Source organism: Rhinichthys klamathensis, unplaced genomic scaffold (genome assembly GCF_029890125.1).
Source record: "Rhinichthys klamathensis goyatoka isolate OS25496 unplaced genomic scaffold, OSU_Roscu_1.1 h1tg000739l_1, whole genome shotgun sequence".
NCBI classification, from domain to species: Eukaryota; Metazoa; Chordata; class Actinopteri; order Cypriniformes; family Leuciscidae; genus Rhinichthys; species Rhinichthys klamathensis.
The window spans coordinates 99,802-126,507 of NW_026607151.1; the positions used below are offsets into that span (position 1 = coordinate 99,802).

A 26,706-nucleotide genomic window follows, 5' to 3' on the forward strand; every position below is an offset into this window, starting at 1 on the left:
CCGCAAAGTGCAAGCACTATTTACAGGACATGCATGCAAATAAAACCTAAGTACTACTACTTTTGACAACCTTTAGTTCTGTTTAAGACGTGAACCTGCTTGAATGGTGTTCACTCATAAGGACAAATGGCTATCAGGTGCAAAAATGAAGGACATGCATAGAGGGCACTGTCTATACACAACAACGCACAGAGCACATTGATTGATTTCCACATGCTCACAACAAACACACTCCATGCGGTCACGCTGTCTACCTCCACCAGCTGGTGCCAGTGTTCAATAGGCTTGCGGGGATTCGCCAGCATGGCTGTCCAGTGCTCCCTTCCCGGCCCATCAGCATCACTGCCCACACGGCACATCCCAATTACCTCATTATGACCGATACTGAGAGACGAAGAGAGAGAGAGAGAGAGAGAGAGAGAGTGGGAGGGATTGAATTAATGCAGTTAGGCTAATAAATGAAGGAGAACCACAGCACAGTGCATCCATTACAACAAATGGACGAGAGAGAGAGAAAGAAAGATGGAAAAGAGACACAGGAGAACATAAGGAGCGAGAAAGCACAAAGTAATGAGATATAAAATCAGGCCTAATCGACGTCATATAATTAGAAAGATACAGACAGGACCTTCGTGTCATATAGCAACCCGCACATTAAGACACACACACACACATTCCACATGCAGTCCTTTAATTACGAAGACACAGACAGAGAGATCACATAATTACACAGATAAACAGAGAACAGAAGGGGAGAGAGACAGAGGGACATTCCAATTACTGAATTACAGAGATAAACAAAATGAGGCGGGAGCACAGGGAACGGATTGAATGATTCGAGTGAAAATTTGTCACAGAGCAGATCGGTATTCGTTTATGATAGGTCTACTCATTTCCAAAGATAAAGAAAACGAGAGAGAGAAGATGAGACGAGAGAGAGCTGGCTGTCATAATCACTTAATTACTCGAAAAGTGAGCATGAAAAGCTTCTTGAGTGAAGGTGGAATAACAAATGGATCTAATAAGTGGAACTTAAATAAATCTTTCCTCTTGCATTTACTGTTGATCAGAGACAAATGAGACAAAATTAATTATAATAATGTTTACTGCAAAGCTAGTGTAAAATTAATATTCAAGAAAAAAAAATATCTGTTGTGATAGGGCTGGATTTGTATAGAGACAATATGATATAACTTTATGAAGACCTACTTTGATGAACATCAAACAACAACTAACCTATTGCAGTAGTGATGATATATACTTAGTAATTTCACAATTGTCCCTGTTTTTATTTATTTATATTTTTTTTATATTTAAAAAAAAAATGTTTTTCACCTAGGCTGCAATATATGCTGTAATATTGTAAAAAAAATTCAAATAAATTTTAAATAACTGTTTTCTACATTAATATATTTTAAAATGGAATTTATTTCTCTGATGGCAAAGCTGAATTTTCAGCATCATTGCTCCACTCTTCAGTCACATGATCCTTCAGAAATCATTCTAATATGATGATTTGGTGCTTAATCAGCATTTCTTATTATTATCAGTACTGCTGTACTGCTTAATATTATTTGTCGAAACGGTGAAACATTATTTTTAAGGATTTTTTGATGAATAGAAAGTTCATAAGAACAGCATTTATCTGAAATAAAAATAAAATAAACATTAATAATAAAATAAAATGTTAAAATAAACTTTTGTAACCTTATAAATGTCTTCACTGTCACTTAAAAAGTATTCATTTCTTTAGTAAAATGATTTGTTCAGATGGTTCAAACAAACAGGTTTAAATAAATGGGTCACCAATTCACTTGAGCTCCTGAATCTATTTTCTAAAATATGGAGTTAAATGCTGCTGTTTATACTCAGTTATATTAATCATTTAGTTTTTTTGTACAAATGTATTCGTCTAATTTAATGCAGCCACCCTAATTCAAATTTGCATTTTGTGACAGATAAACACAGCTCTGATAGTTAAAGAACTGACTTGAATTCAACCCCTTAAATAGCTTCAATGTAGCTTGTAGTGTAGTAGATAACTACTTTCTTAAAGGATAGCTTGACTGTAGTTTAACTACTTAAAATTATTAGTAGTTACTGCCATTAAATCAAGTTGTGAAGACTTAAAACTAAGTCAAAGTGTTGCAAAAATTCTGAAATCATATGAATAACATCATGAATAACGTTTTATGAAGCGTCTGCATGCCAAGAACAACATTCACATTGCAAAAGATTTTTGCATTGCAAAATGTGTTTAGCATATCATATATATACGTAAGAAATGACTATTATCCAACAGATAGCGCTTCTGAATGGAGCGTTTAGCACAGATGGCATGCAGCAATGCTAAGAGCAATTCATCAGGCGTTATCTGTGGCTCACAGATGAGTGGCTTCATTAGGAGGGGCTGGTGGTGTGCCGCGTGCCATTGGGGGAGATGGAATCACGGAGAGCATCGACAAACACATTTGGGGAACTCAGATGTGGATTTCCTTAGCACTGAAAGAGATTCTTAAAATAGAACCTGATGCACGATTTGTATGCACCTGATTTTCACAAGGCATATTTTGTTCCACAAAAGCATACAAAATATGGGCATAAAAGTGGGATTAGATTATACACACCTAGCAGTGGGTATACGTTCTTTTAGAAAAGTGAAAAACATAATAACTGAACAATATAAAAGCTGGACATAAATGCCACTCTGAAGGTCTATCATACTGAAGTGCTGCATGAAGAGCCGAGCCAGACACACACACACACACACACACACACACACACGGTGCCCACCAGACAAGAAACAATGGCTGTGTTACAGAATGTCTCACCACCAGACATTACTGTCATTAGTATTAGGCCTTCATGTATATTCATGAGATGTCTGTCTTTATGCAAAACAGTGCAGACGTCCACCAGGAATAGTCTGACACACAGGGGCATAAGGCCCTATGTTCAGTGGAGCGCAGACACATACAAATTTGTGCAACAGGAATTCTAATTCACAAATTACACAACAAACTATCTTATCAGTATCAGCCAAATGCCTGAAAAGATCATTTATTCAGTTTTCATTGCTAATTTCTCAAACAGCGTACTGTAGTAAAATGCACAATGCAGGTGTAGACTGAACATTTTAATTAAGTTACTTAATCCCTCTCATTAATAATAGTTTAATTAAAGGTACAGTATGTAACTTTTTTTAGTTGTTCAAAATAATGAGTCTATACATCATCAATCCTTGTTCCAAAACGTGTTTTTGTCTTATTCCTGATTTACTATGGTAAGCCTATTATAAGTGTTTATATTTCAGACTGGGCAGGATGATTTTCGTGGGAAATTGTGTACATACGTCACTAGCCCATGCATGCTTCGTGACTCGAGAGAAAAGTTGCTCCGGGCAACTTTGACGCATGTACAGTAAGTATGGTGTGGGAGTGGCAGAGGTTAGTTGTCACAATGAGCGAGGAACCTCTGGGGAATCAACATTGGCTTGGCTTTTTTGGAGATGGCGAGAACTGAGAGATTTGAAATGTTGTAAAGGTGACGTGGTGATGGCGTTTTTATTACTCAATAGGTGAGTAAGGTATTTTATTGAACAGATAATTGCCTTAAGTAGCTGTCTAACAGAGTGCATTGTAAAGCATTATCTATTGTGAAAGGTCATTTCATTATGGTTGTTGTAGCTGTGCGTGAATTTATTTTCAAGGAAGTACTGTCTATTAATCATGGTCATAGCTACAATAACGTCTTCAGCTATAGTCAGCTTGAGATCCTTTCCATTTAAACTGGTTATATCTCTTAAGCCTATGAGCAGTTGGATAACCATATTCATCCACAGAGTCACGCAGAACCAAAGCACAACCAAAACAATGTTCTTCCGTTTTGATTTTTCATCTCTAGAGGGCCAAAAGTTACATAGTGTACCTTTAATAAATGAAACTATAAAAGCAATTAATCAAATTTGTAAACATTAAAATGTTACATATTTAAAGCTCCAGTCTGCAGTTTTTCCTCTTTGTCGCCATCTCTGTTCGAAATCTGCAATTGCAGTCATTCGCGGAATTATCAACTTTACGTGGGTTGTATCTCGACACGGCACAGCAAAGAACACAATGTTTTGAGGAGAACGCGCAGCTGTCAGTCACCGCGCCGGTGTGGACACTGTCATACAGAATCACAGATTATTCTTTTTAGAAGTATGACCAACATAAGAATTTTCACCCAAAAATGTAATCTGAACAAGTAACATCCAGGTTTGTTTTTCTGACCAACTAAGGGAAAAAAAACATTGTAGTAAATCGCGCTGATTAAATCTAACGATCGCTTATCACGTCAAACCGTGCAAATTATACTTTTTTTTTGCCAAATTGTTAATGTCAACAACATCACGTTGCGTGACAACATTTAAAGGCAAGTAGATAGTTTTGAACACTGGCTGGTTATGTACTTGCTCAAAAATGTATTTTGGATAATTTTTAAACCCAAAAAGTTACGGACTTGAGCTTTAATAAGGATTTGTTTAATATAATATAAACATTTAATATGCTATAATAGATTACACATAATTCAATATAATAATATTACATTATAAGACATTTTTCCGATTCTGTTTCTAGGTCATTAAACAAATAAGTACATTTTGTGACATTGATCATGTGACTGGTCAGATGTTATTGCTTTTGTTGAAGCTCAAAATGGTTTTAGGATAATCTCAAATCCTCCTTGTGGAGTTCAATTACTTTATTTTTGATCTACTTGCGGAGTTAGAGTGCTGCATGTTCACATTAAATCACTATATATATATATATATATACACTCACCGGCCACTTTATTAGGTACACCTGTCCAACTGCTCGTTAACACTTAATTTCTAAGCAGCCAATCACATGGCGGCAACTCAGTGCATTTAGGCATGTAGACATGGTCAAGACAATCTCCTGCAGTTCAAACCGAGCATCAGTATGGGGAAGAAAGGTGATTTGAGTGACTTTGAACGTGGCATGATTGTTGGTGCCAGAAGGGCTGGTCTGAGTATTTCAGAAACTGCTAATCTACTGGGATTTTCACGCACAACCATCTCTAGGGTTTACAGAGAATGGTCCGAAAAAGAAAAAACATCCAGTGAGCGGCAGTTCTGTGGGCGGAAATGCCTTGTTGATGCCAGAGGTCAGAGGAGAATGGCCAGACTGGTTCGAGCTGATAGAAGGGCAACAGTGACTCAAATAACCACCCGTTACAACCAAGGTGGGCAGAAGAGCATCTCTGAACGCACAGTACGTCGAACTTTGAGGCAGATGGGCTACAACAGCAGAAGACCCCACCGGGTACCACTCATCTCCACTACAAATAGGAAAAAGAGGCTACAATTTGCAAGAGCTCACCAAAATTGGACAGTTGAAGACTGGAAAAATGTTGCCTGGTCTGATGAGTCTCGATTTCTGTTGAGACATTCAGATGGTAGAGTCAGAATTTGGCGTAAACAGAATGAGAACATGGATCCATCATGCCTTGTTACCACTGAGCAGGCTGGTGGTGGTGGTGTAATGGTGTGGGGGATGTTTTCTTGGCACACTTTAGGCCCCTTAGTGCCAATTGGGCATCGTTTAAATGCCACGGCCTACCTGAGCATTGTTTCTGACCATGTCCATCCCTTTATGGCCACCATGTACCCATCCTCTGATGGCTACTTCCAGCAGGATAATGCACCATGGCACAAAGCTCGAATCATTTCAAATTGGTTTTCTTGAACATGACAATGAGTTCACTGTACTAAAATGGCCTCCACAGTCACCAGATCTCAACCCAATAGAGCATCTTTGGGATGTGGTGGAACGGGAGATTCGCATCATGGATGTGCAGCCGACAAATCTGCGGCAACTGTGTGATGCCATCATGTCAATATGGACCAAACTCCCTGAGGAATGCTTCCAGCACCTTGTTGAATCTATGCCACGAAGAATTGAGGCAGTTCTGAAGGCAAAAGGGGGTCCAACCCGTTACTAGCATGGGGTACCTAATAAAGTGGCCGGTGAGTGTATATATATATATATATATTAGGGCTGTCAAATGATTAATCGTGATTAATCACATCCAAAATAAAAGGTTTTTTTACATAATATATGTGGGTGCACTGTGTATAATTATTTTATATATATAAATACACACACATGCTTGTATATATTTAATAAATATTTTCATGTATATACTGTATATAGATTTACATCTAATTTATATTATATATAAATATAAATATTTTGTATATAAATAATATTTTTTTCTTAAATATACATGCATGTGTGTGTATTTATATATATACAAAATAATTATACACAGTGCACCCACATATATTATGTAAAAAAAACTTTTATTTTGGATGTGATTAATCGTGATTAATCATTTGACAGCCCTAATATATATATATATTATATACACACACACACACTACTATTCCAAAATGTTGCTTTTTTAAAAATGTTTTTAAAGAAGTCTTTTGTGCTCACCAAGGCTGCATTTCTTTGATCAAAAATATAGTAAAAACAATAATATTGTCAAATATTATTACAGTTTAAAATAACCATGTTCTATTTCAATGTGTTAAAATAGAATTTATTCCTTTGATGGATTTTCAGTATCATTACTGCAGTCTTCAGTGTCACATGACAATTTAGAAATCATTCTAATATGCTGATTTGGTATTTATGATGAAACATTTATTACTATTATCAAATTTTGAAAACAGCTGTGCTGCTTAATATTTTTTGTAAAAACCATGATGCATTTTTTTCAGGATTCCTTGGTTAAAGGATTAGTTCACTTTTAAAAAAACTTTTGCTGATAATTTACTCACCCCCATGTCATCCAAGATGTCCATGTCTTTCTTTCTTCAGTCGAAAAGAAATTAATGTTTTTGATGAAAACATTCCAGGATTTTTCTCCATATAATGCACTTCAATGGTAGCCAAACGGTTCAAGGTCTAAATGACCGTTTCAGTTCAGCTTCAAAGGGCTTTAAACGATACCAGACGATGAATAAGGGTCTTATCTCTAGCGAAACGATCGGTCATTTCAAAAATAAATAAAAAAGTTAAAGTTTTATAGGCACAAATGCTCGCCTTGCGAACTCTCCTGTTTGAACTCGTTCATCAAAATGAACGAATCTTTTTTAGAGTCATTGACTCGTTCATCAAAATGAACAAATCTTTTTTCGAGTCATTTTTAAAGTGAACTAATCCTTTAATCGAAAGTACAAAAAACAGCATTCATTTAAAATAGAATTATAGATTATAAATGGCTTTACTCTCACTTTGGATCAATTTTATTAATTTATTTTATAAAAAAAATCTTAGGAATGTTTGTATTACACTAGAGAAATTGAAGCACTTACACAAGTGGACTCTATAGGAAACAGTGTAGATCTAATTTAAAGTTCTCTCTCTGACCTCTTATAAAGGCTTCATCCATTCAATGAATGGAAAATCCATGTGTTCCTGAATGAATTCTGTGAGACACAGCCTGTAAGCATGCCTAAAGTTACAAGTGGGCACTTCCTGTCAAGCCTCATATCACAGCACGCAGCTTGACATGTTGCAGCATGAGTCTCAGATCCCATCAAAGCAGAAAAAGGCAGTCATGATCTTACCAGTCATAGTCCATGACAGCAATGATGAGCGACACATTCTCGATGTTCTCATTGGGGATGTCAAAGACCAGAGCCTCATTATATGTAGGATTGAGAGTATTCTTCTTTATGGACGTCTTCCTCTTTTTCAGCCTTCGACCTTCACAAACCAGAGATGCCTTTACGTATGGATCTGAGAGAGCAAGAACACAAGAGTAAAGGAGAGAGACAATTTGTCAAAGAAATAGCAACAGCAGCACATAATGTTTCGACAACATTAAAAGTAATGCTAATAACGGCATAGACTTTTTTTTTTATCATCGATCAATTATTGTGCAAGCAATAACGAAACATTAGCATTGGCGTAATGATGCCTGTACCGAATGTTACTTTTTTATAATTCACCGTCATGTCCTATGAGAGAAATCTTTATTACATTACTTTAAGCCTTGCTGTGATAATTAAATTAGCCAACACTAATTACAGATGTCTCTGGTCCTAACGACTGCAATGTTGATGCCTTTATGAGGCGTTTTTGTTTTGACATTCAACTTTTTAGAGGTGCTATTTGATATGCTTTTATGACCTTTAATGTTATTTCATTATTCACATGCTGGACATGTTACATCAAGGTTATTAATGAGCAGCGGTTTCATCACGTCGCAATGTTAGCAATGTCTGAGGCACTAATGAGGTATCGCTGTTAATTATGAGGGAATTAGAGGAATGGCTGGGGACAATGAGTGGCCCAGGCACCTGAGAAGCCCGTGAGGTCCATTGCTTTCAGATTGGTGGCCTTAATGATGGTGACGGTCAGTCGGCCAGCTGTTGGCAGGTAACACAGTGAGAAGTTCAGCTCGCCCAGGTCAGCTTTCTCCTGCACACATAACAAACATATGGAAAGGTCCAAAGTTCAATTTGAAGTTACTGAGAGTAATGCAAATGCTGAAAGTAATGCAAAAAATAATAATAATGAAATTCATGGAAACCTTTTAATGATTAAACGGTCTTCCTTGAAATGTTTCAAAAATTAATTTGTCCTTTTAACCGAAAGGATAAACTGAAGGAATGTCTGTGGCTTTTAATACTAAATCAAACATTTTTAAATGATTTCTTCAGGTTCAATTGAAATGAAGCTCTATAGACGGCATCTGTGGCCTGCTTTGATTACCACAGATAAGCATTTCAATTGTCCTTGAATTTGTACAAATAAGATGAAAATGTGTTTACAGCAATGCACTTAGAATGGAAGTCCATGGAAATGCACCACGAAAAACACACTCTTTTAGGAGTACAGCCATGAGGCTTATGACCTGATCACGTTCATCGATTTTAATGCAAACTTGCTGCTCAACACTGTTATTCTATGCAAATCCATTAAACCCTGTAACTTTTAGAAAGCAAGACTACAGCAAAGAAACTGTGTACAGGTTCAAAAGTTTGAGATTGGTAAGATTTTTTAATGCTTTTGAAAGAAGTCTCTTATGCTCACCAAGGCTGCATTTACTTGATCAAAAACACAGTAAAACAGTGATATTGTAATGTATTATTAAGATTTAAAAAGTAAAAAGATTTTAATATATTTTAAAATGTAATTTAAAATACATTTGTTTACAAAGCTGAATTTTCAGCATCATTACTCCAGTCTTCAGTGTCACATGATCCTTCAGAAAGCATTCTAATATGATGATTTGCTGCTCAAGAGATGTTTATTATTAATATTATCAATGTAGAAAACAGTTGTGCTGCTCAATATTTCTGTGAGAACTGTGATACATTTTTTCTGGATTATTTGAGCAAAAGTGATAGTTAAGACATTTATAATGTTACAAAACAGTTGTTTTGAACTTTCTATTCCTCAACTTAATGTATCTTTGCTAAGTAAAAGTACTTTCTTAAATAAAAAAAACGTACTGACCCCAAACCTTTGAATTGTAGTGCAAGTGCATTACTGTGTACACAGTTTTTGCAAAATTATTGTCTGCTTTTTACAACTTTACCACGCTGCAAAAAAAAGCATTATGCTGTTCCTGGTTTTACAAATAATACTGTTTAATTCAGATCGAAAATCTATTTAGATTTATCACGTCAGCACTTGCATGTGTTTAAAGAATGTCAGACAGATTCTCCTAGCTAAAGCATGTGTTGGATGCTAGGATGCTAGGTTTGTTTTCCCCCTTATACGCTTTGTTGAGACTTTCATCTTTCTCTCAAGTTCTTGTTCTGCCAGAATTAATCATCAGCTATGATGAAAAAGGAACAAGGGCAGCAGAGGTAAACAAAAAGAGCTGCAATATTTCATCAAAAACTTCAAGCATCTGAGGTACATCTCTCCAAGATCTATAGAAGCTGCCAGCTTCGGGTCTGAGTCTGTACACGTGATGTGAATGCTACTGTACATGATGTGAGATTTTTCTGCTTTACACCAGCACCTCGAAAAATAAATTATACCTCAAGTAATTTGTTTTTACCAGCTGAGTAGGTAAATCGGTTAATGCCAGTGGCCGAGAGGCTGAACCCTGCATGTAAACATTTCATTGACATCCATTCACATGTCAGACACACAAATGTCAGGAACACACTCAAATCCAGCATGAATCACTAAACCATTTTTTAATTTGTCTTGTCAGACAAAGTAGATGGTGCCAAATTTATCTTATTTCCTTCATTTGACCTAGTCATGCTGTGGAAAATTTCATTTTCCTTATTTAAACACACTACAGCTTGTGTCCGATTTGATTAATTCCCTCTGTTCTCCAAAGGTACAAATAACTTTTAAAATAACAATATTCTAGGATCATGATAAAAATGTTTCTAAAAACCGCTCCATTAAGATGCTGTGGCAATTTCAGAAGTGCTCTTGAAAAAAACTCCTTTGCACAGTTGACCTTCACTAATTTCATGCAATTTTCCCTGGAAGGACGAGCACATGCATCACTAGATCTCCTCACACCTCTCCTACCAACATCCCCAAGGACACATCATCATCATCGACTTAGCATGTAATCATGCATGATTTTAAGTTGTAAAAAAACTTCTCATGAATATAAAATGAGCTTTTTAACTCTGCTTAAGAGAGATACGTAAATAACATTAAAGATACCATAATTATTGTCAAATCTGAATTGGCTAAGGTTCCTCAAAATGAAATCAAGCATAATTTAGTTTAGTTTAGGTGCAACATCTTGCCTCTCAACAAAATACCACTGGCAGTACAGTTTAATAGACACTAAATGCATAAATATAGTGCTATATTTAAATTTAAATGATTTTTTTTCCAGGAAAAACACGCCTCACTTCTAGTTTAAAATGTGGTAACCTGTAATTGTTACCTTTTAGAGTTATTTCTACCTGAATCGTTCCTTAAAAATTTGGTTTGTTGGTATAAATTAATGCATTCACTTTGATTCAGCTATATTAAATAATACTATTGACTTGAGATGTAATTTTCACAAACTGATCGCTATTTGTCTGTCATAATTAACATTGCGCATGTACCACGCAGGGAAGGTAGATTTTGCTCAAAAGAGACATTTGTGGATCTTTTTTATTAATGACAGCAGTAACTTATCAAATGATGATCAAGTGAAAGAGAAGAGTGTTATATCTTGGCACATATCCAGAAGTGTAGTCAAATGCCCTTCCAGCATTTCCTATTCTGGTGTTGGTGTGGTGCTAATGTGCTCAGTGCAAGTGCTTTTACATATTGAGCTGTGGAGCTCAAAGAAGACCCGGATTCGAGTCTGGCCCAGGTCATCCTGTTTCTCACACGCAAAATCACACGCAGGTGTGTTTCATAAGAGGACAGTGGCTCTCCAAGAGCGAAGTTGAATAGCCTTGCTGTACAGTCTCAGCATAGTACGCCAGATCATGATATTCAAAAATCTGGTAGTTGTAGTCTGCTGCATCCTTCACAACCTAGCACTCAGAACCGTTCTTTTTTTGGTGTGTTTGTGGCGTTACCTAATTTGCATACATTTTTCAGCAAATCGAGTGCTAAAACAACACAGACAGCATGTGGAACTGCAAATACCATACTCAATGCTATCAACCACTCCTTATCACTGAATTCCTTTGTGTTTAAGGTCTAATGAACCTTTAATGTGTGTCTGTGTCATTATCTCACCGCGGTTCCTTCCACGATGTCTCTCCAAATAGGCTTCTCCCCGGTTCCCTCGCTGAAGTCCAGCAGGTTATCCACCACCACTTGACCTATGAGGTCATGTCTGGAGAAACGGTCAAAGTCGTAGACGGAGAAGTGGAGCTTGCGCGAGTGCAGCTCAGCCAGGGGCACGCCGAACTGGAACGTCTCATTAAAGATCGGGTTGAGAGTTTTTCTGTGCACCTGCAAACCAAAGCCACGGAAAGACCGAGCGGAAATGAGAGAAAGTGAAGGAAATTAGATAAGCGGAAGAGCTGAGAGGGAAAAGTGAGTGAAAGGAGCGAACAGGAGATTGGTTAACATCAAAACTGCAAATGCATACAGTTAATTCAAAATGTAACGGCTGATATAGATGTATTTTTAGATGAACTAGGGCACTGGGAAAAAAAAATCCACAGGCAGGCTGAGAAACGCAGATCTTAATGAGTCCTAAGAGGGTCTGCCATCTGAACAGTGGATTATTGTACAAGCAGCGAGCTGACTGCTGCCTTGCTAGGATAAAAAAGATACCTTGGTCTGAAATTTCTTCTTCCTATCAGGCAGTAAGTAGATCTTGACATAAGGATCGGAGAAACCATTGGCATCCTTCGCCGGGAGGTCCAGGGCTTTCAGTATCTTAACCACCAGCTGCTCCGTGCTGTAAGAAAGACATGTCAGCGTCACCATAATTCACTTTGAACTATCTGGAACTTTCTGCGCTCGCTAGCCTGGGCGTGAGTTCATTTCAGCGTCATCTAACCGGCAATGACAAGAGAGTTGGTTTATGCTGAAATAAGCTGACATCAAGGCCAGTATCAGGAGAGCATTGCTGCACTGAGTTCACTAAAGCTCAATGGCTGTCACCAAGGTTCAGGAAAACAGGGAAAAAAGAGGAGGTGCCAATGGTACAACCCAGCTCAACAACTTGGAAATAATTGACAGATGTATGGAGTCGTACTTGTGCTGAGCAAGCTAAAAGGATCTTGTATGAACGTGAATATATGAGATAATACATCCCTAATGTGAATATAAAGACATGAATATTTAATGCGTAATGCAATGACTGTGGCCTCCAACACCGGACTTTATTAATAATCCAGAGCTTATTACGAAGCAAATCATAGGTCATTTCAAGGCTAGACTGCAGCGGTCTGGTGCCAAGCAAAGCACAGCACGACCGTGAACTTCTGAAGCAAGAGGCTCACGCAGTGTTTGCGCAGATGTAAATAAGAGAGGCGGGGGAACTTCTGTGGTTGCTAATCAGGCCTTGTTAGAATGTGTCTCTCAGCGTTAACAAATGCGTCACCCTTTCATTAAGACACTTAAACAAATCAGCAACACTGGGGGAGGAAGAACACCAGCAGAAATCCAATATGGCCTTAGACTGACTGACATGTTGCTCACAAAGAATGACATGACATGGTACAAATCTCAACAAATCAGGATGAAAATAAATACATTATTCATGCAATATTATCATCCAATTTGTAAGTGACAAATTTAATCATCTAATACTGTAGAAACATATCAAGACAAGGATTAAAGTGCTGTTTACACTGACAGCGATTTGAAGAGTCATTCATTTTCAAGGACAGTTGACAATTTCCACCAATGTGAGCAAAGAGATTTCGACTTCAAATAAATACTGCTTTTTCTTTTTTATTCAAAGTATTCAGTCAATTAGCAAACACCGTCGCACACCTGCAGGTGATGGGTGTGTGGGAAAAAAGACCATATAAGTAGGTCAAAAAATCTACAAAAAACAAGGAACTCCCGCACACTATCCGTACTTGCAAATGAGTATCTAAATTTTATTAGCAACATTTCGGTCTCACGAAATTCATCAGGCAAGACCTTGCAAGTATGAATAGTGTGCGGGAGTTCCTTGTTTTTTGTAGATTCAAAGTATTCAGATTTTTTTGTTTTTTTTCACGGTTTCCACAAACATATTATGTAATTGTTTTCGACTGTGATAAGAATTATTTCTTGAGCAGCAAATCAGCATATTAGAATGATTTCTGACGGACCATGTGACACTGTAGTTTAGCAAAGCTGAATTTTCAGCATCATTACTTGAGTCTTCATTTTAAAATATATTAAAACATTTTAAATTGTAATAATATTACTGTTTATACTGTATATTTGATCAAATAAATGCAGCCTTGGTTAGCATAATTAACATCATGCTAGTAATGCCCACTGAAAGGAGGTGGTAAACAAAATTCATCAAGTAATAATCAAATGATGGACAGGAGTGTTAAAATGACAATATACATTGTGTAGATTAACGTACTTGCAGCATTTTAACCATGATTCAGATGTCATAGAGCAGCACAACCACCGATGGAAGAGCAAACAGTGATTCATCCCCTGAATTCATTGGCTAGAGGTTGAGTAGGACCACCTACTAGCAACCAATGGCACAAAAACTCTGACATTTCCTCCGATTAATTGCTGTCAGCGTGAGCAGCCCTTAAGATGTTCTTGCTAATAGTAAAATCACATCAGATTGCAAAATAAGATACTTGCTGACATTTCAAGTTAGAAAAAACATTCCCAGATGCATTTTGAGCTGTCCAGTCTAATACACATTATATCAGTTTGGCGGAATTAGAAATTAATCTCACGGCAAGTGGCATGCAGCACAACAGCACACTTTAAATCAGACTGGTCTTTAGAAATGCACGGTGCTATTAGCACTCAGGGCTATAATTGAAAATGACAGGCTCTGTCTTGCCCACATTAGAGCGAGCATTTAAAGCAGCAACCCGGTGTGTGTTGCATCGCACAATGGCTTTTCATTATTCAGTGACAGGCTCCTTCAAACACCCCCTCCCTTCCTTTACAAAATCACTGCGAACTCAAACAAAAGTCATGCATTTACACATGCACCTGAAAGCACTCGTGTGGAAAACACAATGATCAGCACTCAGTTGGAATCTGACAAATAGATGGATAAATTAAAATAATAATAAACCAACATCCAGCTCAAACCTTCGTAGACAATGGGCTGGAAATAGCTGCTATTCCCTCTGCGCCGCATGTGTTATCGGCCTACTGCTGTGGTGATAGAAAGCTGCGTCCCACCGGATGTGACTCCGACTGACAGTGTCAACCTGCCCGCTATTCCCAAAATGCTTGTAGCTGTGACATATTCACATTGATGTACTGCAAATGCAACAGCATAGCAGGAGGTGTGATGATGTCAATTAAACACACAGAGATAAGAAACAATCTTGGCCACTAGCTCTCACGAAAATGCTGAGTAATGTCCGGTAGCATTTGCTTTAAAAGGAATAGAAATTCTGTTCATTTATTCACAATATGGGTGGGCAAATTGACCATAATGTTATATCACAATATCAGTAATTTTTATTTCACAATAATGATAGTTGTATATTATTACAATACCAACATTTTTAATTCAATTGAAATTTTAACACCAATTTCGATATCACAGCAAAAAATAATTCTAGCCAAACTCTTTCTTCTGTGGAACACAAAAGATGTTAGGCAGAATATCTGTCTTTTCCATCCAATGAATGTGAAGGGTGGCCATGGCTCTTCACTTTATGGAAAATAACAGCTTATTTGTTCCACAAGTCATTTTAGGTTTGGAACTACACTCACCTAAAGTATTATTAGGAACACCATACTAATACTGTGTTTGACCCCCTTTCGCCTTCAGAACTGCCTTAATTCTACGTGGCATTGATTCAACAAGGTGCTGAAAGAATTCTTTAGAAATGTTGGCCCATATTGATAGGATAGCATCTTGCAGTTGATGGAGATTTGTGGGATGCACATCCAGGGCACGAAGCTCCCGTTCCACCACATCCCAAAGATGCTCTATTGGGTTGAGATCTGGTGACTGTGGGGGCCATTTTAGTACAGTGAACTCATTGTCATGTTCAATAAACCAATTTGAAATGATTCGAGCTTTGTGACATGGTGGATTATCCTGCTGGAAGTAGCCATCAGAGGATGGGTACATGGTGGCCATAAAGGGATGGACATACCTGAGCATTGTCCACCCCATAAAGGGATGGACAATGCTCAGGTAGGCCGTGGCATTTAAACGATGCCCAATTGGCACTAAGGGGCCTAAAGTGTGCCAAGAAAACATCCCCCCCACCATTACACCACCACCACCAGCCTGCACAGTGGTAACAAGGCATGATGGATCCATGTTCTCATTCTGTTTACGCCAAATTCTGACTCTACCATCTGAATGTCTCAACAGAAATCGAGACTCATCAGACCAGGCAACATTTTTCCAGTCTTCAACTGTCCAATTTTGGTGAGCTCTTGCAAATTGTAGCCTCTTTTTCCTATTTGTAGTGGAGATGAGTGGTACCCGGTGGGGTCTTCTGCTGTTGTAACCCATCCGCCTCAAGGTTGTGCGTGTTGTGGCTTCACAAATGCTTTGCTGCATACCTCGGTTGTAACGAGTGGTTATTTCAGTCAAAGTTGCTCTTCTATCAGCTTGAATCAGTCGGCCCATTCTCCTCTGACCTCTAGCATCAACAAGGCATTTTCGCCCACAGGACTGCCGCATACTGGATATTTTTCCCTTTTCACACCATTCTTTGTAAACCCTAGAAATGGTTGTGCGTGAAAATCCCAGTAACTGAGCAGATTGTGAAATACTCAGATCGGCCCGTCTGGCACCAACAACCATGCCACGCTCAAAATTGCTTAAATCACCTTTCTTTCCCATTCTGACATTCAGTTTGGAGTTCAGGAGATTGTCTTGACCAGGACCACACCCCTAAATGCATTGAAGCAACTGCCATGTGATTGGTTTATTAGATAATTGCATTAATGAGAAATTGAACAGGTGTTCCTAATAATCCTTTAGGTGAGTGTACATCAGGAAATGATGACAGAATTTTCATATTGAGGGTGAACTATCCCTTTAATTTAAAAGCTTTCCATCTCCTACACACACACAATTGTGACATACTCACCTTAGAACTCTCACAGCAGAATATAATAGACCGATAATGTGATGAACAGGAACAGAAGTGTCAAATCATTTATTTGAACTACTCCCTATGTGCAAGGAACGAGATATCAATCTCCACACACCCATCTTCATCTCTCTCTCTCTCCCTCTCCCTCAGCCTCCTCTGTAATTCTGGCCGAAACACAGTGCTGTGTTATTATGTGTTGACAGGCTGTGCTGTTTAAAGTGGCTGGTCATATATAATTCATGAGTGAAACAGCCTCTCCTTCCTTCATTTCTCAAACATCAGCACTTTCCACCATTCTAATGTCCCTCTGCGTGACGGCAAAATAAAGGACCCCGTCTGACGTGCACGGGCTGCCCACAGCGGGCCTGACTATAACTCATTGTGCTGACTGCAATTCCCCTGCTTCTTTCTCCAGCTCGCCTATTCAATTGTAAGTCCTGCCGATGAGATCTATTTATAACCCACTGATGTATTGAGAAGCATGGATCCACATTGTGTGACAGTTCCATACGAGACACTTCCCCGTGGGGAGAGGAGGTAATGGTGGGATGGATCCGAGCACTCACTTGAAGGCGTAGCGCAGAAGGAAGCTGATTTTGCCGCAGTTGTCTCCTTGTTTGCCATCGCCCTGGTCTCCCTGGCGCAGCCGGTAAAGTTCTGGTTTGATCTGCCCAATGCTGGTCAGCTGCTCACTCTTCTCCTCACCGTGGAAATCAGGGCTGGAGAGCTGGTGAGTCATGGGCTTAGGCCTAGAGAGAGACCAGAGGGTGAACAACACACTCACACATGCGCATGTATAGACAAACTCCCACCACACTGGATATTTCACCAAAAAAAATCCTAAATAAATTCCTTGAAAAAAGGAAGCCTATTTGAACATTTTGGCTTTTTCGACTGCACATTCTTTTCTTTTTTTTAAATCTACTAACGCAAATGAGGGAGGAAAAGTAGAGAAAAAAGTGAATGCACATACTTATTTAAATGTAAAGTATTTATTTATCACAGTATTTGTTGTTTTGCATGATTCATTTTAAATGAACACACTGTTTACATGATTACAGTTATTTTTACTGTAGAGCACTACAAATCATGTTTTCGTGACTACTGGTCATGTTTTCATGTGATTCAGTAAGGTATTTAAAGACATTGAACCTTAAAGCAATGAAGTGTGCAGATATACTGTTTTCAAAAAGTGATAAACACTTCTGTTCAAAGGCTTGGGGCACTTTTTTTTAAATTCAATTTATTATATTCTGCAAAGACACATTAAATTGATCAAAAGTGCCCAGTATAGTACAGTAAAGACTTCTATTAAAGATTTATATTTGAAATAAATTATGTTCTTTTGAACTTTCTATTCACCAAAGAATCCTGAAAAAAGTATCAAGGTTTCAATAAAAATATCAAGCAGCACAACTGTTTTCAACATTAAAATTAATCAGAAATGTCATATTTTAATTATTTATGAAGGATCATGTGACACTGAAGACTGGAGTAATGATGCTGAAAATTCAGCTTTGCATCACAGGAATAAATTTGACTTTAAAATGTGTATTCAATATAAAGAAAAGAGTTATTTTGGTAATTATATTTCATGATATCACATAATAGTTTTAAAAAAGATATATTTTTATAAATCTCAACAGTAGCGTATGTAAGATTTTTCAGTAAGCAAAAACACAATATTGTACTTCAAAATAACGTTCTGCAAGACACAAACTACACACCCATTCCATCATCCTGCAACACACACAGAGAGAAAGACAGGAACAACAAGAGAAGGTCACTGACCTGGTGGTGACCTGCTGCTGGGAGTGGGCATTGGGCAGGTCTTTCGCAGCTGAGCCTCCTTCTGTTGCTGGGGGCAACTCAGGAGATGTCTGGCTCAACTTAAGGTTTGCTGGAAGACAAACCATAAGCCATAGAAAGATTAAAGGAGAGTAGTTAAGAGAATAGAGGATAATTAACAATGATCAATGTCTCTTAGGTCTCACAAAGAGAAAAGTAGTGCTTCTGAGTTTGATACAATGCAGAGTTCTGCTCACCAGCATTGTTGGGATAAGAGTCCATGTCTAGGTAGGAATGCTCCTGCATCTCCTGCGGACCCCCAACCACACCCCCCACTACCAGCCCCCCTCCGCCCTCCACCCCCATCGGGTCGGAGAAATGGGGGTGATGCTGACCATGCTGGGAGAGTGAGGGATACAGCGAGGAAGAGGAGTTGGTATCCTTCCTCTGCAACAGGGGAGGAAGGAGCGAGGAGCCCCCTCCACCTCCGACCCCGCCCAAACTGGCACCGCCGGGCAGGAGCCCCGATGTTAAGCTCAGACCCCCGCCTTCCTTATCTCTCCACGGCAACCAGCAAAGCTTCCAGGAGACGAAGAGAGAGACAGAGAGCAGCACAATGCCACAGAACGTTACAATGACGGAGAGCAGACTCACAGAGATCTCTGAAACAGAGAGAGAGAGAGAGAGAGAGAGAGAGAGAGAGAGAGAGAGAGAGAGAGAGAGAGAGAGAGAGAGAGAGAGAGAGTGTGTGTGTGTGAGTATGATTTATTACAACCTTGAGAGGTAACAAAAATCATAAGAAATGTAATGATTCTGGTTCAATTCCACTGAACGCTTCCGGTTCCTTAACAAATCCACTAATGGTTCTTTTAGGACTAGAACAATCGGTCCAAACTAGATACTAAATAAAAAATAATAATAATTATAATAATATAATATAAACACTATTATTCAACTAAAATTCATCTACTACAAAAAACCTGAAAACCTAACTAAAAATATTTCGTAACATTTTAATTTGTTTTAAGATACTTTATGCTTAATTTAATCAGCAGAATTCCACAGAGATACAAGATCTCACAGTCCAGATGGCAGCACAAACAGTTTCACATAAAAACATGTTTAAACATGTATAAATGCATAATAACAACAAAAAACTATTTAAATCAGAAAGAAAAAAAACATTTCCATTAGAGTAGTTTGTAAATTAAAATATTTATACTATATTTAATTAATATTAATATACCATTTCAAAATGTAATATTGTCGTTTAAAAAAACAGACATATATAACTGATTTAAGTATCACAAGCCTTAAAGTACAACACAGCTTAGTCGGCATTTTTGGTTCATTTAGAGTTTTAGTGAGTGAGTCATTAGACTGATTCAAACCGACAACTCACTCTTTTTTACCAGTTCATTACAAAGAACAGGTTTTGTGAGTTAATTCTACCCTGCTGTCAAAACCCTACCTTACTGGGAAACCCAAAACAATGACAGAACATCTTTCAGGTATTGAGTGCCAGATTAGAAAACCTACAATGTTAGTCCATATATTTTGTCTTAAAGGTAGGGTAGTTGTCATTGTTGTTTTTTAAACACATTTTTTTGCTTGAAACTCTCTTCACATCCTGATAGCAATCAATAGAAGTGGTCTAAATATTAACAAAATTACATCTTCTGTGATTCGGTCCGAATGCAATGCTACGATGTCCTAACTCCTTGTCAACCTATGTATTTCCATACCTCCGAGCACCTGCTCGTGCAGCACGTTACGTTTGGCTACAGTCAGGTTGAACAAGTATAAGAGCTCTGTAAGTTCTTTACGTTATGTAACGTTATATGCTTTAAGGTAATTTATCACCATCTCTCGTGACGCTTTGCAGACTGCTGTGTGTGTGTTCATGTGTTTTAAAGGAGGCGTGGCTTTGGAGACGCTCTGAAGGGAGGGTGGGATCTAATGCTTTCAAAGGCTAGTTTGCCTCTCTGAAATTGCCTACCCTTCCTTTAACCAACATTTCTTTTTAACTTCTCTTGACTATTAACTTTCTCTCCCTCACATTTAATTCACATTGCATTATTTCTGTTTTCCTAGCTCTGTAGATTTACTTGCGTTTCAGGAACACATCCTCATCGAGAGATGAATGCAGAAGTGCTGCTAATGGAAACGAACATCATGGAATTCATTTGGTTACAGTATTTTTTTTAAATGAAACTCAGTTCTCAACCCTAGGTAACAAACTTGATTGCATAACCTAGGATGATGAACACAGAGATATTTAAAAATAAAAATGTGCAAATGAGGTAGCGTTGGCAGACAGATGCTGCGCTTGGGGAATGACTGGGAGAAACTGAGGGAAGTGGAGAGAGAGAGAGGATCAGAAGGAGAAAAAGGAAAGGAGATGGCGCATTGTGCCTGTAAATTACCACCGGCTCTCCTAACATTCGCAAGCCCTTATCTGAATACAAAGCCAAGAAAACGATGGATTTATTTCCAAGTAAAAAAGTGTCAATGCCAATGACAATTTCCACAAAGATGTCCTCTAAACTGTGATTAAGCCTTATGACTCTGTCTCTCACCGAGTGTGAGCTTTCAATCACGCAGCCTTTAATAACAATTTCTATGAGTGAGCATGAGTGAGTCACTTGAAAAACATTGACTTTGGCAACTCGGTTTCAGCAACAGAGTGAAGAGAACAGCTCCTCTCCAACAAGCAGGGACAAACAAGTGCCTGCCAATCAAGAAAAACAAAGGGCTTGTCTGTCAGCCCGACTCTCGAGAGCTCTATTCAGATCTCACACCCACAAAGTTCCTCGGCTTACCCTGCTCGCACATCACTTCCTCAGACACAACACCCACCAGCTCTAAAAACCCCAAGGGTGGTTCTACCTTGAGCTACTCTGTAATTTCTATTATGCAAGGAGGCTATATCCTATGACTATCCACTCTCCCTTCATTTTCCCTTCCGTCATGCCATCTTTCTCAGTTTTTGTTTCACCATCTTTGTTTCTTCTCCCAACCACTCTCTTTTCCTCGATGCATTGCTCACACAGTCGCAGCTCTCCAAAGAAAGAGCCTGGGTTGGGCAAAATTCAGAATCGGCTCCGTTTCAATTTATAATTTGGAATTTTAATTGAATTGGTCACGTCTCGCAGGATGTTGGAATGAAATTTAAACTGGAATGGAAAGGAAGAGTAATTAATTGGAATGCAAACAGTCATAAAATAGAGGAATTTCAGTAATCCAACATAACAACAAAACAGGCAGGTCTGGATCATGTTGTTTCACTCTTTTTTGAAAGCCTCTAGTCAATTTAGAATGTTTTGAGATTTCTTCGTCCATGGTTCATAAAATGAGAGCAGTATATGTTAATTTAGTAATACATAAAAAAAGTTATTGTTTTAATAAATTATATTATATTCATTCAGTTAAACAAAATTTTAATATAATGAATAAATAATTCTCTCTCTCTATTCAAATTGAACATTTTCACACACACGCATATAATATACAGTTACTAAAAAACACACACACATATATATATATATATTTAGTTATGTTACCTCCTTAAATTCACCTTTGGGTTTCATCATGTTAATAAATACACAAATATTATTATTGTGGTAAAATGTGTCTGTATAAAGACACAATTCCAGATCTAAATTATCAGCTGAGTAACAGTTTAGACAAAAACCTAAGGTTAAAAATAGGGTTTTTTTCTGTTTCACCTAGTGCAATTCAGAAATTGCCAAACCTTGGCATGACTGCACACACACGCAACCTCTTCTGGTATGTTACAGGAGAGACATCATGCTTTCCATCCTCATCTTACATCACCTTCATCATTTGTCTCCCTTGCATCTCCTATGCCCTCCTCCTCATCCTTTCCTTCTCCCCCTCCTTCCACCCTTCTTATCCTCCCTCTTGCTGTTTTCCTTCTTCCTTTCTCTGTACTTTCTGTCTCTCTTTGGTGAATAATTCATCAGTCTCTGTATGTCATTAATCACTACTTGTTCAAAGATATGATCAGAGAGAGATACAGAGGGAGGAGAGAAGGGACTGATCTGTCAGCTTGAAGAACAAGACACAGACAGAGAGAGTGAGAAAAACGTAAATAGCAAGAGAAAACGGAAGAGACTGGGACAGGAAAGGAGATCAGAGATATGAATGGAGGAGGGATGGAAATGGAGAGAGAAGGCATGAAAAATTATAATGTGGAAAAAAGGAGGTGAAGCAGTTGTTTGTGTGTATAATAAAGGATTAAAAAAAGAGCTAAATAAATAAATGTATAAAACTATTATAAATTATAATATATGACATTATATTATAAAAAATTCACCAACATTTAATTAATCAACTCATAATAACAATAACTATTAATTGTGTTAATATAGTGATAGCGTTTCTGTGGTCTCACTTCAATAACAACTGCCTGTTATACACCGGTGTACGTAATTTTTCATTTCACTGTATTCAGGTTCACTGGCAACAAGAAGTTCATTTTAATGAAATATGAACAATGAAAAAAGTTATGGATTGCTAAAAGAGAGGCTATTCAATGCAGCCTTGAGTTTCATGGCTATAAACTGAGAATAATTTATATACTACTTAAAAATGTAGGTAGTGTTTTTCCCCAGACCTGGAGTGTTGGGTGGTCCACAAATTGTACTGTAGTCCACAGCTGAAAAATAGGGTCACTAACTGATGTGTTGGTCATCAAGCGAAACCAAAACCAAACATGAGCACTTTTAAACTGGTAATGCGCAGCTTGGACCAGCAAAGAAACTAGCTAACATGTTCCAAAACAAAGCTGCCAGCTTAAAGTGGATTTTCCAGCAGGGAGCCGACAGAGAGGGAGAATGAAAAGAAAACAAAACTAGGACAAATCAGAGGAAAGAGGGAGGGGCCAAGAAGGAGCTAACAGATTAGTGTACATGTTGAAGCAGACACATCGGCTGACTGGTCAAGATAACGCATTCACTCCACACGTCAAAGGTGAGGAAAAGAGAGAGATAGTGCCAGAGAGGGGTTAATAAAGTCCGCAAGCATTCCCCAGTGAAAAAAATAAGCCTGAAAAAAAAGTGGACAGTGATGGAGAGAGGAAGAGAGAGAAGGATGGCTGGTGCGGGAGAGGCGGAACTGCAGGAATGAAAGATGCGGAGCCAAACAAACGGACACTGATGGAGAGAAAGAACTGAACGCGGGAGGGGTTTGGGATTAAAAAGGTTAATGTATTGATCTGATTGCAAAGAAAGACTGTTCAGAAGCAGTATATCTGGGGAGGGAGTTTGATCTACAAACTCTGGGTTGACTGAACCAGGAGGATTGGCGTTCTGCCCCGATGCCAAGCTTTCATTTCATCTTGTCTCATAGACTTTTCCACACCATCACCACCTCCTAAGAGCTGGGTAAGGTTGCACCAGCCCATCACAGTCTGAACTGAGTATACGTAATTTGGTTACAGCAATCCTTCCTAAAGCAACAGTAGCTAGTCATTTGTAAGCTGTCCGTGCAGTCATTTGACATTTACCAAAATTAAAAGTAGTCTTGAATTTCAGTTTATATCAACAAATATTTAGTTGAGTCATTTTTTAGACCTAGTTGTACAGTAGCTTACGCACGGTTGGTGCAACCTGCCCCTGATGCCGAACACAGTCGGTCTAATCTTTCGTTTTTATTCCATCAGCGAATAAAAGCATTCACATAATTTCACTCTCGCTGTGATTTAAAACCATGCAGTAGGGGAGAAATCAAATGTAAGAGTCACTTTTGGTTTTCATCCTGAGTGTGTTAATAAATACACTTTGATATAAAATGGAAAGTGGCAAAATGTCTCCGGATAAAGCAGCAAATCCAAATTGAAATTTTCAATCCTGCAGTACAACTCAGCGGTAACTGACCATGGCTTAGACAGAGACCCAGGCTTAAAAATAGTCTGTTTCACCTTGATACACTATGGTTGACAGCATGACTACCCTTCCGCTGTAGTGCACATATGGGCCATACTGTGAGTACAGAAGAGTTTAAAGAGCCTCGGGCAGCTTCCCTCAGTTTCCCACTAATTAATAATATGGTAAGCTGGCCGTCCTGCTCAGCTATGCATGTCACCACAATGCATTCAGCAAAACAACATCATGAACCAGACTTTCCCTTAGCTACATTAGAGCTTTCCAGCTTTTGATCACCAGGTAAAGGTGTCAGATTTTCTTTAGCAGACGGTTTGAACGTCTTTCACTCTAATCGTTTGCTTCGCTTACATAAGCGAGGGTCAGAGTATCATTCATACAATCGATTTTAAATCATGTATTATAAGTCCCTTATAAAGTTACTGGCCACTGCCAAGTTTTTTGCTTTTTCAATTCAAGAAAGCCAATTTCACTCACATTTGGAGCTTCCTGAGTGACAATTTTCCTCTAATGTTGCACTGCTTGGAAATTTGGTATAGTAGCCCTTTTTGCATTGCGTTCTTCCTTAGATGAATTGCTTGGGCTATTTACATTTGCGAGTTGCTATTGGCTAAAAGCCTCAGCTAAATGAATAATTGTAAAATCTAAATGTGATTTTGGACACTGCTTCTAGCATATATTTCATGATACCAAATGCCAGATTCAATCCAGCGCTGCCTTAACTAATGGCCGACAATTAGTCATTATGTGAAAACCTGTTAAGATAAGCAAATGTCCAGAATTCATTCAAAATGGTGGGATTTATTATAATAAAACTAAGCAAAACATCTTGCGTGCACTATAACATTCAACAGTGTTTCGGTTTTGACATGCTCCAAAAATTAAACCCTTGCTTGAGCTTAAAGAAATGGTTTAAAAGTAAAAAGTGTTTTTTGGGGTATAGTAAAGGGATAGTTCACCCAAAAATGAAAATCATGTCATCATTTACTTATCCTCATGCTGTTCCAAACCTGTATGACTTTTATTCTCCAGAACACAAAAGGAGAATTTTAAAAGAATGTTCCAAATGTTTTTGTACATACAATGAAAGTCAATGGGCTCCACAACAACACTGCACCCCTCACTATATGGACAAATATTTTCTAAATATCATCTTTTGTGTCCATGGACAGAAATAAAGTCACACAGGTTTACAAATGATGACAACATTTTCATTTTTGGGTAAACTAGCCCTTTAATAAAAAAAAGATGATTATTCTCTTGATGAAACCTCTCTCTGGTATACATTTGGGTGATTTTAGGGTGTTTGGAGACCCTATGATAAAGGTAAGCCTGTGCAGCTTCATTCCTTCCCCCTCTTTTCACAAGGAGCTTAGAGCCATTTCAATTACCTGTGGTTGTGCCATTTCATATTAAACAGAATGCAAGTCCAATTCAATTTCAATCACTGGACACTTGGGAATTTAAACAATAATGACTAAATCTGTAAACAGGACAGTCTCACTCTGAACACAGCATCCAACCATAGCACCTGTGGTGGGCATGGTGTGAATACAAATAAAAACGGCCGGGCGCAATTACATGAACGAGCAGCTTTTTTCCAGTGCGGCTCTTTCCTGGTCTCATAGCTCAATGAGGTGGGCTGATGATGAAAATAACCCTTTGAGGCCATATGTCTGGCTGAAGTCAATATTTTGGTTAGAAGTTGGACATAAATCATAGCAATTCATGCTTTGAAACAGTTTAAAGCAATAGTTCAACCATAAATGAACATTCTGTCATCGATTTACCACCCTCATGGCTTTCCAAACCTGTAACACACAAGACTTGGCATATAAGTCATATGGACCACTGCTTTTGTGTCCTTTTTGTAAGCTACAGACGTCATTTGTTGTCACCATTTTTTTATTAAACTGTAATGGATTCTAAAGAATAACGTTTCAACAAGGAGCTGAGATGGTCTCTTTATGATAATTGATTGAAACTTTTAATGGTTGCTAAACCCACTGGTAAAGTGAGCAACAATCTCTCTTCTCATTACTGAATTGTATGTGCATTGCTCACGCGTTGTTTTTGTGAACATCCATGAGTTCTTGTCATGGTGAAGGCCAAAACCAATTCAATTCAATATTTTGGTTAGAAGTTGGGACATAAAGCATAGCAATTCATGCTTTGAATAGGCTTTAAATCAATACTGCATCCAAAAGTGAAAATTCTGTCATTTTACCATCCTCCTGCCTTTCCAAACCTGTAAAGGGCCGTTCACACCAAGAA

The 26,706-nt window shown here is 38.2% G+C and overlaps 1 protein-coding gene across 2 annotated transcripts in view; it reads right to left on the reverse strand.

Annotated features, from left to right (window-relative positions):
- Nucleotides 1-26,706, reverse strand: part of syt3 (synaptotagmin III) — a 32,503-nt gene that overhangs the window by 5,005 nt on the left and 792 nt on the right. Inside the window, exons 2-9 of one of the 2 annotated variants that reach the window (XM_056242663.1) lie at nt 18,784-19,188; nt 18,530-18,638; nt 17,305-17,487; nt 12,294-12,420; nt 11,748-11,966; nt 8,378-8,498; nt 7,643-7,814; nt 255-384 (exon numbers count right to left, since the gene is read on the reverse strand). In XM_056242663.1, the coding sequence (XP_056098638.1) occupies nt 255-384; nt 7,643-7,814; nt 8,378-8,498; nt 11,748-11,966; nt 12,294-12,420; nt 17,305-17,487; nt 18,530-18,638; nt 18,784-19,188 (1,466 nt within the window). The remainder of the gene's footprint in view (nt 1-254; nt 385-7,642; nt 7,815-8,377; nt 8,499-11,747; nt 11,967-12,293; nt 12,421-17,304; nt 17,488-18,529; nt 18,639-18,783; nt 19,189-26,706) is intronic. The other variant, XR_008805747.1, reaches the window with a different exon arrangement.